The sequence below is a fragment of the Vanessa tameamea genome, chromosome 5 (genome assembly GCF_037043105.1).
Source record: "Vanessa tameamea isolate UH-Manoa-2023 chromosome 5, ilVanTame1 primary haplotype, whole genome shotgun sequence".
Taxonomy (NCBI): domain Eukaryota; kingdom Metazoa; phylum Arthropoda; class Insecta; order Lepidoptera; family Nymphalidae; genus Vanessa; species Vanessa tameamea.
The window spans coordinates 9,771,260-9,791,419 of NC_087313.1; the positions used below are offsets into that span (position 1 = coordinate 9,771,260).

At 31.2% G+C, this 20,160-nt stretch overlaps 1 protein-coding gene across 2 annotated transcripts in view; it reads left to right on the forward strand.

Moving 5' to 3' along the window:
• Positions 1-266: 266 nt before the first annotated feature.
• Positions 267-20,160, forward strand: part of Kfase (Kynurenine formamidase) — a 33,227-nt gene continuing 13,333 nt past the window's right edge. Inside the window, exons 1-2 of one of the 2 annotated variants that reach the window (XM_026628823.2) lie at positions 267-489; positions 17,235-17,370. In XM_026628823.2, coding sequence (XP_026484608.1) covers positions 17,253-17,370 — 118 coding nt within the window. In that variant the 5' untranslated portion in view covers positions 267-489; positions 17,235-17,252. Of the gene's footprint in view, positions 490-17,049; positions 17,167-17,234; positions 17,371-20,160 lie in introns of those variants that run through there. The other variant, XM_026628822.2, reaches the window with a different exon arrangement.

Consider the following 20,160-nt stretch of genomic DNA (forward strand, 5'->3'; position numbering starts at 1 on the left):
CTTATTTGTCACGAATCTAACGCGCGACAAGTTGTACTGCTAAATGACATCATATATTAGTGTTTTCTTTATATTATGTCGGTTTATTGAAATAAAATACTAAGCATGTGTGTAGAGAAACAAAATAATTGATATGCGAGATTATTATTTATTAGCATACCCCTCTAGGATAATATTATTATTTCCAAACGTCTTATCTTTAATTTTTAAGCACATTGGCTACTTCATATTGCGTTTATTACATAAATTCTTTGTTTATTGCACTTATAATGTGTATCCAGCCGAGCGGTTACGTAGCTTGTCGCGGAGCGGAGGCGTGGTCACACGCACGTACAAGTCTCACTCCGACCGGCGAGAGAGTTGAGCGTGCGCATGTGCGTCGGTTACCTACTCTTTGTTTATAAACAAATTTATTCTTTTTGACCCTCGATTTTTTATCGCGTCAGTTCACAAAAATTGTCATTGAATAGTGGATAAACACATTTGAAGGTAAGCTATATTGTTTAATTCACTATTGTTTTGTTCTTAATATATTTATAACTGATTAAAATATTTATAACAAAATAAGGTTCAGTTTTAGAACCGTATTGCGTCCTTTCTATGTCGTTCTGGCAGCGTATTAAGTTTCAATATCGATTTATATTCGCTTTCGTTTTAATTCTGCTGCTTTTATTATTTTGAACTTAATCGAGTTACAAATTGACTATATTTGACAAAGATAATGTATGCGACCAATGCAGGTTAAGATTATATTTTATTTTTGGGCGCTAAGTGGTCAATAAAAATGAAGCGGCAGCAGATCGTTGAGGTTTTAAATGAGTGATGTCCCCCGAAGAGACGGAGAAGGTACCGTTGTTGTTTGAGGTTGAGGGCACTGGGGAGGCCCACATTCACTTCGCCCCACTACATGTAGGGAAAAAGCAAAAGACGTATTTCCTGCGAGATACAAAAAAGAATAAACAAATGAAATCAGATGTAAAGTCCAGAGTCCAGGACGTCATATAGGAAAATAAAGGCTTATCAGACAAAATGATATACCTACTTATATTTATTTCTCTATGACTACTTACCCTTAAGTTGCATTATTTTTAAAATAGCGGATTATTGAACTGCATCATAATAAAACTTTTATTAAAACAAGTGTTTTCAACAATGTCATTTATTTTTATAAGCTCGTGATGCCTTATAAATAGATCTGTCACGTCGTATTTCTTTCTTAAAAAAAAACAAATATTAGCATTCTTTAAAACTACAATTCACCTTTGTAAAACTTCGATATCTAAATATAGACTATGTTACATTTAATATTTAAATACAAGTTTCCAATATTGCCCAAGCGTACAATATTTTATGGCATACTGAACTTTGAAGTTTATATAGTAAAAATTCTCATCCAGATGTGTAAAATTGAGAGCTCCATAAAAATCTGTTAGGATTTGGTATTCGAGATTAACCCTCGCTGACGATGAATAATATTTCCGGAAAATTCTAACTTTACAAATTAATATTTTTGCAATTGCTCAGCTGAATATTATATAATATGTTTTTAGGTGTAGTTACAATTACTTAAACTACTGTTTGTTCGATGGTCGTAATTCGATTATAATCATCATTGAAAATTTCAGATAAACTTAAACGAGTTTGAATGTTTCGAACATTTTTGGGTGTATTTCCGTTTCCTGTCATATTCGTTATCAGCGCGTCGAAATCCATATATATAACAAAACTCAAATTAATCTGAGAAAAAACTAAAACCGGTTTAAACGGAAGTTTATCCCATTTTTGACTACTCTTATGTCGATTTACTATTGACCAATATAAAAAAATAAGGATGTTATTTATTTGGATCTTTTTTGAAGGTTGTTACCTCATGTTTTATGTTTGAGAACTCCGTCATTAAAGAACTGGCTGGAACGACTTTTTTGTTTGGAATAATTATAAAAACTGCAGAATATTACAGTGAAGGATCAAAAGTGAATGCATATTACCGGTAGTGGGTCAAGCCGCGTCTGTTTGTTTGTTTGTAAAAACGTCAAAAGTGTTGTCACTTTATTTAGTAATTTACTTATTATTCGATTTTGTTTTATTGATTATTTATAGTTGAAAGTAAATTTGAGCTGAATTAATGAGAAGCACACGTAATGTGATTTATGTATTCAAAGCTCTTGCGCCAAGTTCTCCGACAAGTTTGGTTTAATTTTCCAAACAAAACAAGATAGAATGAAGCAATCATGATGTAATGTATATAATATAATATTATTATTATTATGATAATTAATAATTATTATACCTACTACCTGCTAAGCATGTTTAATTGTTTATATACCTATTCATTTATTTATTTGAGAAACAATGATGGAATGCCCAATATCACTTGGTCAACACTGGTTTTGCCACACGAACTTTAATAGCTAATTTTGTTTTATCAATCTTCCTTGATTATTAAATCACAGTTGTCATATGTCAATTAGCCTCATATTTGTTGTGATACGGTAATACTCATAACTAGTACTACGGCAGTAAATTAACAGAAACGCTTACAAGAAAATCGTTATAAAAATATTTGTCGTTGAATTTGAACACTTTTTTGTGATTTATTAACCCTGTGAACATGTCGAGGAAGTGTAATAATGATCCTAACTCTTTTTGTTATGTTTTCGGAGAACTTACATTCAAAAAACAACGACGAAGTTTTACGAATCTTGTGTTGGAGTGTTATCATCAATGTTTTGGTTTTTCTGTCGCCCATCAAGACAAATCTGCCTCTCATATCTGTTGCATAATCACTAACAATACATATTCCTTCAAAATCTGTGGTGATCTTAAAGTTGTTGCACTATTACTTGGGACTTCAGCTGGGATAGCCGAGACAGAACGAATCACTATATAAAAAAAACATGGCCTACGCGTGTCTGGGCAAAAAACGTAAAGTATTTACCCCTTGTACAGCCAAATAATGTGCTTCTACTACAATTGCATATCAAATTAGGATTAATAAAAAAAATTGTGAAGGCAATGGGAGTGGATTTTAGTATCTAAAAGAAAAATACCCTAAAATAAGTGATGCAAAGATTAAAAAGGGTATTTTTGTTGGCCTTCAAATTAGGGAGTTAATAAAAGATTCAAGTCTAATAATAATAATAAGCGAATTAGGTAAAATCTGCATGTAAAGCTTTTAAAAACGTTGTTGCAAATTTTTTGGGTAACTACAAGAGTTGGTTAGCGAGCTGTTATTGTCATATTAAGCATTGGGTAGCAACATGGCACTAAAGATCCATTTTTTAGACTCGCATCTGGATCTTTTTCCTGACAATTTAGGGGCTGTTAGCGACGAGCACGGTGAGAGGTTCCAGGAAAAGCGGTACCAGGGCAAATGGAGCCCAAATATGTTAGCAGATTACTGCTGGACAATTAAAAGGGACCAACCAGAAGCTAAATATTCAAGAAAATTTTAGATTATTGAGTAATTTATAAAGAAAATAAACTTCTGATTTACGAGGTCTGTGTTTTCTATTAATATTTTAAATTACTCAATAGAATAAAATCGTTGTCTAGCAAATGTTTTTTAACTATTTATTTTTTCTTACAATCACCAATTAAAGTATAAAATATCAAAAAAGTCCATGTGGCACGACAAAGTTAAAATTTTGTTGACCAGTGTATTCAATCGTATGAAACGTTACTAATTTTCCACCGATAGATGGTAAAATTATAGAACAATAATAATATAAGTTATGATGTAGCTACTGTCTTTTATATATTTATATTTATTTATTTATAAGATAAACAAAACGTAGTAGAAACGTGGATTTTCTCGGAATGTTTCTACTAAATTATAACGTTTACACAATTTGATCGTTGTGATTTAATAGTTTTACAATTTGTTACTAGAAATTGACATTTCAAATGAAGTGTACAGTTTTTACTTCATACGTAAACATCGATTTTTTGTCGAGAGTGTGACTTACGAATAGATCTCGGTAAACTTGTTTCCAATTATTTTTAAACTACATACAGTAACAAGTTTTAAAACTGATTAAAAAGGTTTATTTATAGTTCAAGGTTTAATTCACGAATAATAAAATACAATATACTTTGGAGTAAAAATTTATTTTGCATTATGTGAGTAGACTTCAAGTTCAAATATTAGAGCAGCATTTTTATAATGATAAAATTTGATGATAATTATATTCTGATTAATTTCGGTCTCGGCGGCAAATCTCGGAGTCGAGCTAAGAATAGATAAAATTGGATTCGTCGCAAGATATACAGCACTTCTTCGGAAGACATTTTATGCGTAAACACAGGTGGATCCTCGAATAGAGTTTCAGTCCCAGGACCAATGTATTCACGTGATTTCCATGGCACGTTCCAATTTCAAAGTTTGTCTAGATTTACAATCAAACTCCTTAAAACCAATTTTTGCTACAATTTAATTTAATGATTACAAATTTTTTTTTAAGGCATGTTCCTTAATTTTATTTATTTATAATTTGAAACAAATTCAAATACATAGACAATATGCTAGATTACCCCGTCACCAAAATTACAGGTGCAATGATCAATTGAACGAGTTTAATATTAGACCTGCTAGATTTGTCTTTGAATTAAATACATTTTCGGCGCTACAATCATTTTTGTAATTAATTTAATGAAAAGAGTAAAATAAAATTCAGTGTGTAGAAATTATACTGTTAAAACGAATATATATTAGGTGTACTAAATTTACCCAGAACGTAAACGTGTTTGACAAATAGAAATAATTAAAACTGGGTGAAAATTGATTATGCAGATATCATACGTTTATATTTTATCATATTTATATTTGGCCCATTCCTAGTTATGTTTACAAGTTAATATTAAAATATATTCTAATGTACTTTTTATATTGTTTAACTCCGTTATACTTCTATAGAGTATTTAGTCAAATTACAATAGTTCCCTCAAAATCCGAGCCACATGTGGAATTTAATTTTGTGCAGCGTCACTGCGAAAACTTACGTTATGAACGAATTCTGTAGACATAAGATGCCAAACGACTAAATTGCGCTTCAGCGGTGTTACACACTGAGGCCTTTTACACTTGCAACTGGCAAACTTAAAAAATAATATATTTTAAAGAAAATAAAGAAAATAAGAAATGGCATAACACGATAAAAATATTTACGCTCATATTGCGTAAAAGTGAACATTTAAATGTGCTCGTTATCTATACTAATAATATTATAAAGGCGAAAGTAATTCTGTCTGTCTGTCCGTTACTCTTTCACGGTCAAACCACTGAACTGAACTTACTGAAATTTAATAAGTCGCTAGCTGAAACCCTAGGGAAAAACATAGGCTACTTTTTATACCTAAAACCTGACGACAAACCCATGCAAGCGAAGCCGCGAGCGACAACTAGTTGTATTATAATATTTGTACAACTAAATACTTTAAAACATGAAAGAAATAAAACTAGTACGACGATGTTATTGTAAATGACATAATGACATGTATTTTAGAGGCCGGCATCGCACCTGCGAGCCCCCCGGTGTTGCAGATGTCCATTGGCGGTGGTAGTCACTTTCCAACGGGTACATAGGTCCTATGACATAAAAAAAAACGCATGACACTAGTTATGTTCGGACGATCAGAAAAATGCTTTTTAATAAATTATTAATTTAATTATTAATTTAATTATTAATTTAATTATTAATTTAATGATTAATTCAATTATTAATTTAATTTAATTATTAATTATGTATTTCACAAAAATATTAATTCGTGTGTTAACAAGCAGATCTGAGACAAAATTTAAAATATGTAAAAGTTATACAAAACAAAAATCCTGCGTTAACATTTCTATTGTTTGTGGAATCTACAGCTAAGCTAATTCACGGTGCTGGGGTCCTAGTAACGCACTGATGGCTTTAAAACCTCAAATCATATTATAGGAATAACTCAAGAATTATAATTATAAAATAATTTCTTGTAACATTGATAACGACGTTTTGAATACAAATATACGCATTCAAGCCATTAGGATTAGTTAATATATCAATTATTAATATTATGCTTAAGATTACACGCATAGTTTATCAATTCATGATCAATACGTAAATGGACCCAGTGATTGAATGTATGTATATATATAATATATTAGTTGTCGCCCGCGGCTTTGTCGCGTTTTAGGGATCGGTTGTCATGTGTTAGGCAAAAAAAGTAGCCTATGTCCTTGGAGTTCAAGTTTCCTTCATACCAAATTTCATCAAATTCGGTTCATTGGTTTAGTTGTGAAAGAGCGACAGACAGACAGACAGAGTTACTTTCGCATTTATAATGTCAGTATAGATTGTATCTTATTTACTTGGTGGTAGGGCTTATTGCAAGCCCGTCTGGTTAGGTACCACCCACTCATCAGATATTCTACCGCCAAACAACAGTAGGTACTCAGTATTGTTGTATTCCGGTTTGAAGGGTGAGTGAGTCGGTGTCACTACAGGCACAAGGGACAAACATCTTAGGTCCCAAGGTTGGTGGCACATTGGCGATGTAAGGAATGGTTAATATTTCTTACTGCGCCATTGTCTATGGGCGGTGGTAGCCACTTACCTTCAGGTGGTCCATATGCTCGTCTGCCAATTAATGCCATAAAAATCTTGTTTAAAAACTTGGTGCACTTGGTGGTAGACTTTGTGTAAGCTCGAATGCATAGGTATCCCCCACTAATCATATATTCTAACACCAAACAGCAATACTTATTATTATAATGTTGCGGTTTGAAGGGTGTATGAGCCAGACACAAGGGAAATAATATCTTGGTTCACATAGTTAATGGCGCATAGTTGTTATGATGAATGATTAATATTTCTAAGTACAGATGTCTATAGGCAGTGGTGACCACTTACCATCAGTTGTCATTTGCCAGTCCTATATACATATATAACAAAAACATCTTCCGATTGAAAGTCCTTAACATTAAGCGTCTTTTGATACCGTTTTTTTTTTAAATATAAATCGTAATTAACGCCAAGTACGAAATTAATGATAAAAGCAAATTAAACACGTGAATATTCAGTGGTGTTTGCTCGGGTTTAAACCCACAATCTTCGGGTAAGCTTCAATTTTTCTACCCACTTTGCCGACGACGAGCCGACATAAATAGAAAATAACTTAATTTAAATATTGAATTTCTAAAGACTGAGCAGTTTAGGGTATTTGGCAAACCATAATCTCTTGTCCTTAGATTTATTTGAGCGCTTAATTGAAATGTCTCAGCACACCTGTTACCTTAGAGCTGTTTCCCGAAATATAATGTAAACGCTCCACATGAATTCATTTGTTAAGATGGCTTAATAAACAGTAACTACGTCGCAAAATTAATGTTTCAAATTGAGAACATAATATTAGGACTTGATTAGTTGTTCTAACAAACATCAATTTGACGTCACTGTCCACTAAAATTTATTTTTAAAATAATTTAAGACATACTGCTCGATAAAATATTTTCCTTTAATATTTTAAATTTTATAATATAGTCTTCGAATATTTTTAATTAGCGAGATATTCGTTTCGGGCGACGTCGAATACCTGTATAAGTAGCTTTAAATTTATTGCACTTTTCAAATGGGAAATTCTTAAAGATATTAATGGTGGTTATGAAACAACTCTAAATTTTTAAAAGTTTTGAAATAAATTATCGAATGAAAAAGGTTTTACCACCAAGCAGAGTGAAGCGGTTTTTTATAAATACATTATCCTTATAATCCTTCAATACATACAATTTATAATTACACATAAACACTTTAACTAAATTAAGTTCCAGTTCAACTGTTGGTAGGGCTTTGTGCAAGTCGATCTTGGAAGGTACAATCAATATAAGATCATTTCAAAAAATCCCCCTCATTATAAATTGTCCCACCAAACAGCAAAAGTTAGTATTATTGTCTGGTTTGAAGGGTTAGTGAGCCAGTATGAAAGGGTTGTCGCATTTTCGATGTAAGGAATAGTTAATATTTCTCACAGCGCCAATATGTTTGGGCAGTGGTGACCACTTACCATCCGGTGGCCCATGAATCTTTCCGCCTACATATCTTATAAAAAAAAACTAAGTAAGTTTCTATCAAAAATATTTTTTTTTTATAATAAAGTTCATTTCGAACAATGAAGTTTCTCAGAAGCGAAAGATGCTATTATATATACTTCAGAAGTACTAATTGTCAATTCTAAAGTATACACAATTTGTTACCACAAGAAACGTGTTTTTATTTCCCGTATTATCCAAAACGTACTTCGTACTTCGTACCTTAACAATTGTGGATTCATGCACGAGGTCACTTTAGCAATTCTAAATGTAATTATGCCATGATATCAAGTAATCAATATTACGCATTCTAGATCTATTCGTAATCGTATTAATTTAATCTCACTACGCCAATTGACGGCTCGAGTAAACTCCTATAAAACAACGAACCCTTTACGAAGCCTCATTAAAGTGTCCTATCACCGAAACACAATAAACGGGAAAAGTTGAAGTTAGCCCTAATATTAATTAGATATTCGCCTTTGTCTAAACACGCACACAAAACAAAAAATGTTTTTAAAAAAATTCGTATAATCTGTAAATGCTTATAAATATAATGTCTAAGATAAATTACATTACGTCTGAGAACAAATATCAAAGTGTAAACATTAATATTTTAAGATAAAGTCTTGTGTTAATAGTGAATATATTTATTTTGATAAGGGTTAACACCTTGTCACAAAGTAATTGAATTTAAGTTAATTTATTATTTCTTAAACATAAAAACGGTTACTATGACTTATCCATTAGATACACTGACGCAGACAAATCTTACATGATACAAGTTTTCGTGTACCTGTCTGCTGATAGTTTTGGCAGACGTAGTTGAAAATATTCGAAACGACAGTTTTTCCGCTGATAATTCGTAGGTATAACATATAAATATGTTATTAGAATCTATAACCATATAAGTTAATCGAAAAAAAAAAACCTTTGTTCTTTATAATACATATTAGTGTATATGTATGATTCAAGTAGTGTATTTCAGTTTTGAATCATCATGTTACAATTTGATCGAAAGCGAAGATACCATTTAAGCGATAGAACCAGGTAAAATATCCCAGCAGTTCAGGCCTGTCTAAATCTGCAAAAAAACAACGCGCAATGGAGCTACCTGATAATGGTCAAGTCTTGGGCCATAGGTGAGGCGCTCTAGAAGGTATCTAAAAATATTTTTTTGATGCAAGCGACATCATAATGTAATACTCGTAAATATATTTTAATAATAAGATAAATAATAATAGAAGATTTAATTTACATATTAGCCTAAAAAAAGTTTATAACTCTCCAATATATTTTTTTAATCATTATAAGATTAAAAAATGCCACTCACTATAAAGTATAAATCTCCCTTTATACTTATTTAATATTATTACTTATTAAAATAAAAAATAAATGCAATTTCTCCTTATATTTCACAATATATAAACGATTAAGTAATAACTACGATAAGTTTAATAACATGCCTGAGACAGTGTTTACTTAAGATTACATTAGTGTTTAAATATTATGACTTTAATCAATGAAACTAAAGTAAATATACATTAATAGACATAAAGTCACTTTATTATCACGTTTCGCATCGTGCAACATTTTGTTTAAATAAATTAGTATTTTATTTTATATACACTTTTAAATCATCTGCATAAAAACTAAATTAAATATATTTGAAGAACTTAATAGCATTGTTAATGAAATTACTACATAATAATGGACCCAAACACGAGCCTTGGGGAACTCCAGAAATGCCATGTTGTAAATAGGTGTCATAATATAAAAAAATAAAAAGAAACATCAAAATATTAACACTATTTAATTAATATACCTGCAACTATGTTTTTTTTTTTGATACCCTAAATAAACACTCCTGTCATCCAGTTGTTTCAGTTGATTCTCCATCCGGTCTATATACTTTATATTTTCTTTAAATTAATTATTACTTATCTATATATTGAACCAAGTTTCTGAAAAGACAATTATATCAAATTTCGAATTAGATCAAAGTATCATCGTGTGTCTTCAGAGTTATTTCTACTAAAATTCTAAAGCCAGCCAAAAATCTATATTTTAAGATTGGCGCTGGGAATTTTACTAATATGATTCTCGAACGCTTAAAATTATTATTTATTTTAACACCATGCCTACATTTACTACTACTTCTTGCTTCAACTTTGGTACGTAGTGTAATTCGTGCTGTGTGGAAATGTTATTTCCTTTTTTTTTTTTCTACAGTGCGTTAATTGTACCAATATGATTATTTATAATTTCTCTTAACTCACTGTTACTCTTCGTCCTACAGCGGATTTCATCATTCGCATCTTCTAATACTTGTTCTATAGTATCGCATAGATTTGAAAAGAACTCGATAGAGTCTTAACTAGCCAGTAAACCATTGAATTAATCTCTTATTTTCTTTAATTCTACACTTACGATATCGTTTATTATATCATTAACTTGCCGACAATAATTACAAATGATCAATTCCTCTATAATAAATGAATGAGACGCCAAATACCTCGACGGTACTGGACATTGTGTTATTGTGAACTTACTTCTTTTACATTGTATACACAAACACTTTAACTACATTTGCGTATATCCGAAATAGAGATAGAACAGACTCCGTGTAGTCAATTAATCGCTATTAGGTACTTGTACATTACATTTACACTAAAAACATATTTTTCAATGAAAATGTTGAAAAAATTACGAATCTCGCTTTGATTTTATTACTTCTAGCACAAATATAAATTTTCACACTTGGTTCTAAAGCATCAATTGCATGGGATAATTGCTTGGGTAGCGGCTCGATTCTATCCTATCTTCTTAGCTGTAATTAAATAAAATTCTGTAGTCCATCGGCGTTTTACTTAAAGGTATCAATCAACTACATGTTTCGGTAGTTATATACATACTTGCAATGACATTAAATAATAGTTTATTTACATAATTATGTTAATTATGGGTTTGTGTACAAACTTATAATTCATAACAAAGCCATTACGGTTGCTCCTCGTTTTATATTTATTGAAAACTAATAGCTGTTTCGTTGCCAACCGTTATCTTAGAAATTATAAGTTTGTGTTTATACACTATTACATAACACCCGCGGCTTTGTCTGCGCGTGGGAAGAGGAGGTACCTACCTCTTGGCGACAGGTGTTAGGTGACAGGTGTATTTTATTAGGATGACAACAAGGCTAACGCTTTTAAAAAGACCGATAAAAAAAACAGATGCAATAATATATGCAAAAATATTTAATTCAACGTCAATCAATGAAAACATTAACATTTAACAAATATTAATTTTAGGTATATTAAAATTTTCAGGACAATATTAGAAGCAACAACTTGTATTCTTTCGATGAAGTGTTGTTAAATTGCTGGTTAAGAACATTTTTTTTTAACTATAATAAACAAGACAGTTATTAATTCTATTTTATAGTCACATGGGATAATGTAATTTTTGATTGGATTTTCACGGTACTCCAAAAAGTTACGGTGGAATAAAAAACTCACATAAATACATACACGATCCCACACATCACACATAAACACAAACACACCTCTTTTGGAGAGCCTAACAGCAGGCAAACAATGTTGATGGAACCGCCGCGGAAAATACTGAAGCGAAACTTCCTGGACTTGGACTTGAAAGTAAAGCTGGCGCCAGACATGTGCTCACAGAACGTGTTCTTTGAAGACTATGCTTTCTCATTCGTTCACATATGTATTATTGTAGTACCTGCCGGATATGTGTTCAAAGATTTGATCACTCTTCAGCTCTCCTTGCACCCACTCTATAAACTCTCACTCTCGTCACTCCACTCCATCGTTAGGTTGTTTAGCCACAAAATATATAAGTTTGTGCACGACATATCTCAATGGCGACGCCCGCACAAGTGTGGCAGGCACACAAACATTCGAACTTTGAACCCTTTGATGTGCGCCAAAAAATCCGACACGGAAAAACAAAGTGAGTTGTGTGTTCAAACAAGTGCTAAAACTTATAACTATTCGTCTCCACGGGTGACAGTAGAGCTCTTTCATGATTCTATATTGTACAGTAAGTGGAAAACGATTTGATCTTTTCTGTACCTGAGCCATCAGACTCAGAAACCTGACCCTACCCCCCTGGGCATTATTCTTTAGTGTAACTTTCGAATTCAGTATTATTCATCCTTATACACAATATTTTTACTTACTTCACACTAGACGTTCTTTCTTCGTCCAAAAATGTTATAATTTTATCATATTGTTAAAGAAAAGACATATAAACACAATCAATAAAAAATAATGCTTGATAAATATTAAGATTTTCTAAAAGATATTTTTTTGAATTTTTTTTTTTATAATAGTAAAAAAAAACAACTGTCGTCAAATACTATTTTAAATTGGATACGTATCATTCGATGGATCATGGTATTTGTTTTTGTTCCCATGATCACAATATGATCCGCCACATTCATTTGAAAATAAAGTAATTATAACCTTGTTTTTAAGATGTATTTTTTTTTATATACGATCAAAATCAAAATACCTATACTTGATTTTTAATGACAATTTAATTTAAAGATACGATTTCACAGGTTTCAAAATATATATTTTTTTATAAATTGTACTGCTGCTGTAGACAACCCTTTTAAAAACTCACTTTGTAGGTACATTATGTATTGAGTACCGCAAGTACCGGAATTACTTGTATTTCCAGTATCGCTTTCAACAGTACTACGTGTAATCTTGATCCTCTTGATATTGAAATGCAACCTTAAAACTTCATTATAATTACTCCGTTGGTCTCAAGAAAAAAACGGTGTAGTCCGTCCGTATTACAACTAGCTTGTACTTCCATATTTGTATTTAAGTCCTACCAGATTTAAATGACCTTGCCTTTAGATTAAAAGGAAAACTTTAACAAAGGGTTCTTGTAAGGAAGTAAAATAAATAATGTCGCCCTAGAAATTTTCGTTATATTTTAATATGTACTTACAATAAAATAGAAATTAATAATTTACAAGCGCATTTTTAGTTGTGTGTTGTCAAGAATTTGCTGATTCATATGCATTTAGTAGTAGTAGGCATATAAAATTACATTGCGAGTAATACGACACTTATTAAGTAGGTCGATAACCTTTGATTGTAACGGTACATCTATATATTTATAAATCCTGTGTTGTACGACTCCGACTCGGATGTATGCACCGAAGATTGAAAATGAAAAATGTTGATAATGGTAGGTACCTGTATATGTATTAAGATGTTCTTATAAGGTTGTTCATGTTTCTCCAGAAGAGAACTCCGCCGAGCTATGAGCGGAGCACAGCACCTGAGGGGCCGCAAATAGGTTATATCGACACGAACCCGCAGCCTCTCTAACACTTGCTAAAGACTGCCATCGCAGTGGTTTTAGTGGGTAGGAACCTCACATAATCCGGTTCCCTTCCCAGGGGCTCGGGTACTTTTCGAAGGTACCCGGCCCACTGCGTAAGAGTATCTAAAGCTTTTAAGCAAAGTATTACTTGTTATTAGGGCTTCGTGTAAGCTCGTCTTAGGATATACCACAAATTTTACCAGCTTATAGCTTAGTATTGTAGTGTTACGGTTTGGAGGGTATACAAGCATAAGCGGTATAGCGTCTTAGTTCCCAAGGTCATTGTATCATTAACGTTGTAGGCACGCCTAATATTCCTTACAATTTTATATACTATACTATACAACATAACATGCTATATTGTATAGTATCACTTCGTATCTTACACGTGAAATGTTGACAACCGACTTACGGTGATACGCCATTTTGATGCGTGTTTACTGTAAATTTATGCTTATTAAAGTCAATATCGCATAACACACTTTGACACTTCAAGCTCGTTCTCTGTGGTTAATTTCGAGTTTCTATTACAGAATAGTTCTACAGGTCCGTTGCAGTGTGAAAGATATCATAGAGGCAATAAAGAAATATTGTAAATGAGTTATATCAAATTAAATAAATAAATCATTATTTATTTTTTCACTCTCGTTTTATTATAATGTAACTAAATAACATCACTAACAGCGTTTCCCGCTAATATTTTCTTTACATGCGTTTCGTACCTTTCGATTTTGTTATCTTAATAATTTACCAATCACTATCGAAATCCTACATGTTTTACCTTTGATTATTGACATGTCTAGCTAGTATAAGTGTATTATCTATGGTCTGAATCGTCGAAAAACATTGTGTCTAACGGTTGGCCCCTAGGCACACGAACACTAGTAAAGTATGACGTGTCAACCGTAGCTGTCACGCACACGACACACAGATAATAAAGTTCGACCGCTTGTTTAGTTCATTTGTACTGCGACACTATTTAGATATATAAAAAATCTGCGTGTCGTAGACTAAAAAATATACCTTACTTTTCAAACCGCACTGAACACTTATTATTATTATTAGATAAAAACTAAAACACGAACAATGGGCAAATCATTTCAGTTCATTGTGTATCATTTTTATAAAAAAAATATTTAAAAAGAGACGCAGTCGTATTTATATTCCACCTTAACAAAGTTCGGTAATTATATATGATTTGAAAGCTGCTTCTCCTTAATTGCAATTTATCTTAGTTACCTAACAGATAAATTAACTTACAGTGAGTTGAAAATGTCTAAAAAATTCGATTATAAAAGAAAAAATTAAACTAAGTAAAGTTTTCCTTACTTTAAAGATTTCTTGAATAACTAATTAATCAAATTAATCATTGTTAGTTCAACGCCTTCATATTATATCTATAATCCTTATATACAACTATGTAACACTACTCTCAGCGAATAGCTTAAATTATATGACATGCAAGACTTATGATATGGTCTGATTTTTTCGTATCGAATCGCACTGAGAAAGTTAAAGAAGTTGGGGTTCACCAATATTGTATTAAAAATGTATAATTAATTTTATGCGCGACGTTGCTTCTTGTAGTGCAGGGTTTTGTTTAAAATTGGACACATGTAGCTCTCATCCGCAATTAAGACTATACTAATTGCCAGTTAGAGTCGCTGTGAATGGAAAATTTGTAATCTTTAACACATAGGCTCCTAGATATTTAGTCTCGCAAGCCAAGTTCGATTGCATGTTTAGACATCAAGTGATTTTATAATCTTAAAGATGATTTCACTTAACGACTACCAACATGCTGATAAGACTTTGTCTTCAACCGAATGATAACATTTAAACTGTGACAATACAAATTAAACATCGATATTTATTCTTAACGCAATAATTATTTCCGCATTGAACGATCCTTTTATCAGCAGGATAGTGAGTCAATTATATTATCGTGACCACGATAGTTACCCATGAACCAAGAAAAAGTTTATAATTCAACTGTTATCAATACTTTTTATTTAAATCTTAATAATAGAAAATAATTATTAAATGAACAATTTTTATATTTCACTTATTGGTAGGGCTTTCTGTGAGCCCGTCTGGGAAAGTAACCAAACAAATCCACTCATAAGATATTTTGTTGCCAATCAGCAATACTTAGTGTTGTCTTGTTGGCTTAAATGATACCAGCGTGTCTGCTTATGGGACATAACATCTTGGCACCCAAGGTTGGTGGCGCATTGGTTATGAAAGAAACTGTTAATATTTATTACAGCTTCTATGTCTATTGGCGGTGGTGACTAATTACTATCAGGTGGCACATGTGTCAGTCCACATATTTTTTTTTATTAAGAACTGTGAAAATAACTTTAGAATTAAAGTTGCGCCTTTTAAGAAAATATTTCACTATTTACCCAAAGACTGTGTTACTATTTTCAGCTCTAGTATGTATAAGTATCTTTATGTTTAAAATACATTTAATTTTGAATATTAAATGAAAATGAAACATAAATATTTTCAGCTCTAGTATGTATAAGTATCTTTATGTTTAAAAAACGTTTTATTTTGAATATTAAATTAAAATTAAACATAAATATTTTAGAATCTCTTGTTCATAAATTTAAAAACCACACCTAACAGACCTCGAATTTTTGCAGCATAATTCTTGTGTTAAACTTGTATTAAAACTGAGTTTTTTTTTAAATTTTAGATTGAATGCGTAATTCAATCTAAAATAAAAAAATAAAAATAAGTGAGAGAACCGACTCTTTATTTTTTAAATATATAATAAATGAATTTATACCTTCACTACTCAAACAATCCTTGTTGAAGCCTTGTTCTTTTGTAATAGTTCAATGAACCCTTCTTTGGGATAAAACAATAAACGTCATCGAACTGAGGATTATCGTCTACTCTCTGTCTTCTCTGTGATTAAGATTCCTTTATCAAGCAGATTCTTCTGACAATAAAGTATGTGTAAAATCTTAGTTCACTAGGAACTCTCTTATCATTTAGAAGAATTTTCTAGGAACTCTTTCCACATTAAGAGTACCAAACGACAGTACTTTGTAGTGTGGATGACTGAGCAAGTGCTTTATAAGAAATGGTTAACTTTTTTTACAGTACAATGTATATTGAGCTATTTTGACTCAAGGTTGAACCAATGAAAACACCTTTGACCTATTAATTGTAAAATAAAAAAAAAAGTGAGATGAAAGACTCGTTTATTTTTTTTTCTTAATAGAATTTTTATCACCTTACCACTAATGGGATTAATTAATTAAGAGAACAAGTTTGAAAGCAAAGATAACAAATACGTTAATTCATTATTAATATGTTTCCGAAATTCGAGTTCACTTTTGGTCGTGACTTTCTACTAAAAGGACGATTTCAAATACGAAATTTTGAAGTTATTATTAAATTCTTAAAATTACAGTGCCTGTTATGAGTTAACATAATACTTTTGTTTGTTAATATGTCGAGACGAGGTTTAGATATATATAATGCTGATTAGATAACACGTAATAGCGTTTTTTAAACTATCTATAAAGATACTTTACCTTTATCTTTGTAATTTAATGTTTTCTGTGCTCCGTTTCATTAATAACACAAATTAGTGTGACTGCGCCGTTAAAATGTCAAATAAACAAACAAAAAACTTTAATTATTTAATAAACAACTTTTCAAATTTATTTTCAAAAATAAATATATCATACACACCTATCATCACAGAAGAGGTAGATATTTATCGTCTGAAGTGAGGATATCATTTGAAAAATATTCAGTCAAATAATTTAATTCTCAGGCCAGTGAACAGAAAAAAATGGCGCTGATAACAGAAAATATGGATCTGGAAAGAGAATACTCTCCCAGCATGTGGTCGACTAGGTTTCCGTCAGCCCAGGAAGTACTTCAGCATCACATTAACTTCGTTACCACAGGTATGGCTTTTTGTTAATTTTGAGAAAATTACATTTTTTTTTAAATTTTAACTCAATGTTACTTTCTGTAAGATTTTCTATACTATGGGGTCTCCCGCGAAACTTTGCGTTTATTCAAAAGATTTTTTAGGACTTTCGTACCTTTTTTTCCTCTTTCTAAAATTTATTCTTTGTTAAATTATAACAATTTAGTAAATTCCATCTTGAAAGAATCCTCTTTAATTTCTGCACATCTACGGCTGGAGCTCTTCAAAATGACCATAATCGATTTTTTATGTGCAGCAATCGTCCCATAATCACTGGGACAAAAACGGCTTACGCTATTAGTTTAATCTCTATAAATTATAAAAAAGTCGCTGCCCGCTGTCTGTACAGACATGTCACTATCTATGCTGACATATAGTAAACTACGCATCTGTTTTTAATGACATTTTCATCAATAAACAGTCATTCGAGAAGAAGGTTCACATGTATACTTAATACATGCATATTATAGTAGAGAACATCCAAGAATTTAAATTTTCCTAGAGAGACGATTATTGTAACGGTGTGAAGCCGGGATGGGTGACTGGTGAAATTATAAAGCCGAAATATGTCAGTGGCTACAAAAACTAAATCTTAACCGAAGTTAAACGGATACAAAATTGAGTACCACCGAATTTTTATATTAACATTTATAATTTTAATGCGTTTGTGTGTAATTCACATAAATACATGAAAGTAGACAGTTGGAAAAATAAAAATAAACAGTTGTACCCAAATTATAAGCGGTAGCTAAATGAACAGGCAACATAAAAGTTTTAGCATAAAAAAGGTTAATATTACAATTCAATGAAAATCTAAAATAAATCATCTCAAATAAAAAATAACATTATGAGCTGCCCAATGACATTATGGGTCTTTCTAAATTTTCGTAACCTGCTTGTAAAAATATCGACATCCTTGTTTGAATCAATAAAATTATAGGTTTTTATGATTCTATTGACCGATGAATTACGACCGAGAATCGTTTAGGACAATTTTATTTTAAATATTTTGCGCCAGTTCAAGCGTAAATATTTTATATATTAAATCAGAGTGAGCGTAAATGGCTTGAGTGAGTGAGTGAGTGAGTGTAGTCCAAAATACAATTAATTAAACTTATTATTATATAATATAAAAAGTAAATATTATATAAAAAGGCTGTATAGCAAACATCTTCAGTCAGCAAGGTCATTATAGATTATAAATATATTTTTGAAATGAATTAAGCCGTATCCTATAGGATATATACTCGTATATAAAAAAATCTAAGCATAATTATACGCAGAATGATACATTCATTATATAATTGCGTATAAGATTAGTCCAAAGAGATTTCTGTAATTGATTTTATTATGTGTAAATTCCTATACAAAATAACCTCTTCGATATAAATCGATTAACATCATTGTATAATTCCCAATCCTCTTTACCTTCGGGAATTGAATAGGTAATATCAAATCCATCGCAATTAATTGCGTTGTGATTATACCTGACCACGTATAGAGTCATAGATAAAGTATTTATGGGTCAGGAATTAGATTTTCAATTTCATTAGGTTTTATCGCACGAAATGTCAAAGCTACCTTTGGACAAAAATATAAATAACGAAATAAATATGTTAATATACATACATAGATAAATAAATATACATATAGTATTTTATGAAATATAAATTCTAAATTACTTTATAAATAATGTTTTGTTATTGTTAATAATTATTATTATCAATTACTTGAAATATATGAAAATAAAAACGGAAGCGGTTTTTCTTCAGCTTTTAATACAATATATGGTTATCTTTATAACATTTATTACCTTTTATCGGAACCATGTTTTAAATAGCAGACCTCCAGAAACCTTCAAAATCCGGGATTAGAAATTGTGCTCATAAAAAAGTTATTTAGTTTTTTACTGAGACATACTCAGTTTATCAATCAGGAAACAAGTAAATTCGTTAGCCTCACGCTTGATTTGTCTCCGATACTCTCAGACACGTCTGACTTCGCTTCCACCAAACTATATACATATTTATATAAGAAATGTAAATAACGTTACAAAGTAGCGTGGCCTTAATTGATCAACGTTTACAATTTATTAAATAAATTAATACTTTATTCCAAGGAAAATATTTTGTTTTTAACACTAGTGGTGTTAATAAAAAATATATGTTTAAATTATTTTAAGTACATGTAAATTTATTAAGTCAGTAACAAAGACAAATCTAGTCGCTATGTATATCAAGGTTATAGTATTTTAATTAATTCATAAAAGGCGAAGTCGGAAAGACAATGACAGGAAAATTAAAATTAATTTCTTAACGTCACAGATAAAGAAAATACAAATTTAATAGAAGAATTTTATTATGCTGCAAATATTTGCAGTCTGTTAGTTGTGGTTATGAAAAGAACAATAGACTCTAGAGTCTTTATGTTCCATTTTAATATAGATATTCAAAATGAAATGTATAACTGTTCAAAATCTTGCCTTTGTGGAATCGCGAGTTACATTATGATGGCAGACGTTGAATAACAATTTCATTTTTATGGATGGAAAATGAACTAGCTCTCCTGCCAGTCCCATCAGCACAGGAGACAAAGACACAACATAACATAAAAAAACATAATCAGCCTGTAAATTTCCCACTGCTGGGCTAAGGCCTCCTCTCCCGTTGAGGAGAAGGTATGGAGCATATTCCACCACGCTGCTCCAATGCGGGTGGGTGGAATACACATGTGGCAGAATTTCGTTGAAATTAGACACATGCAG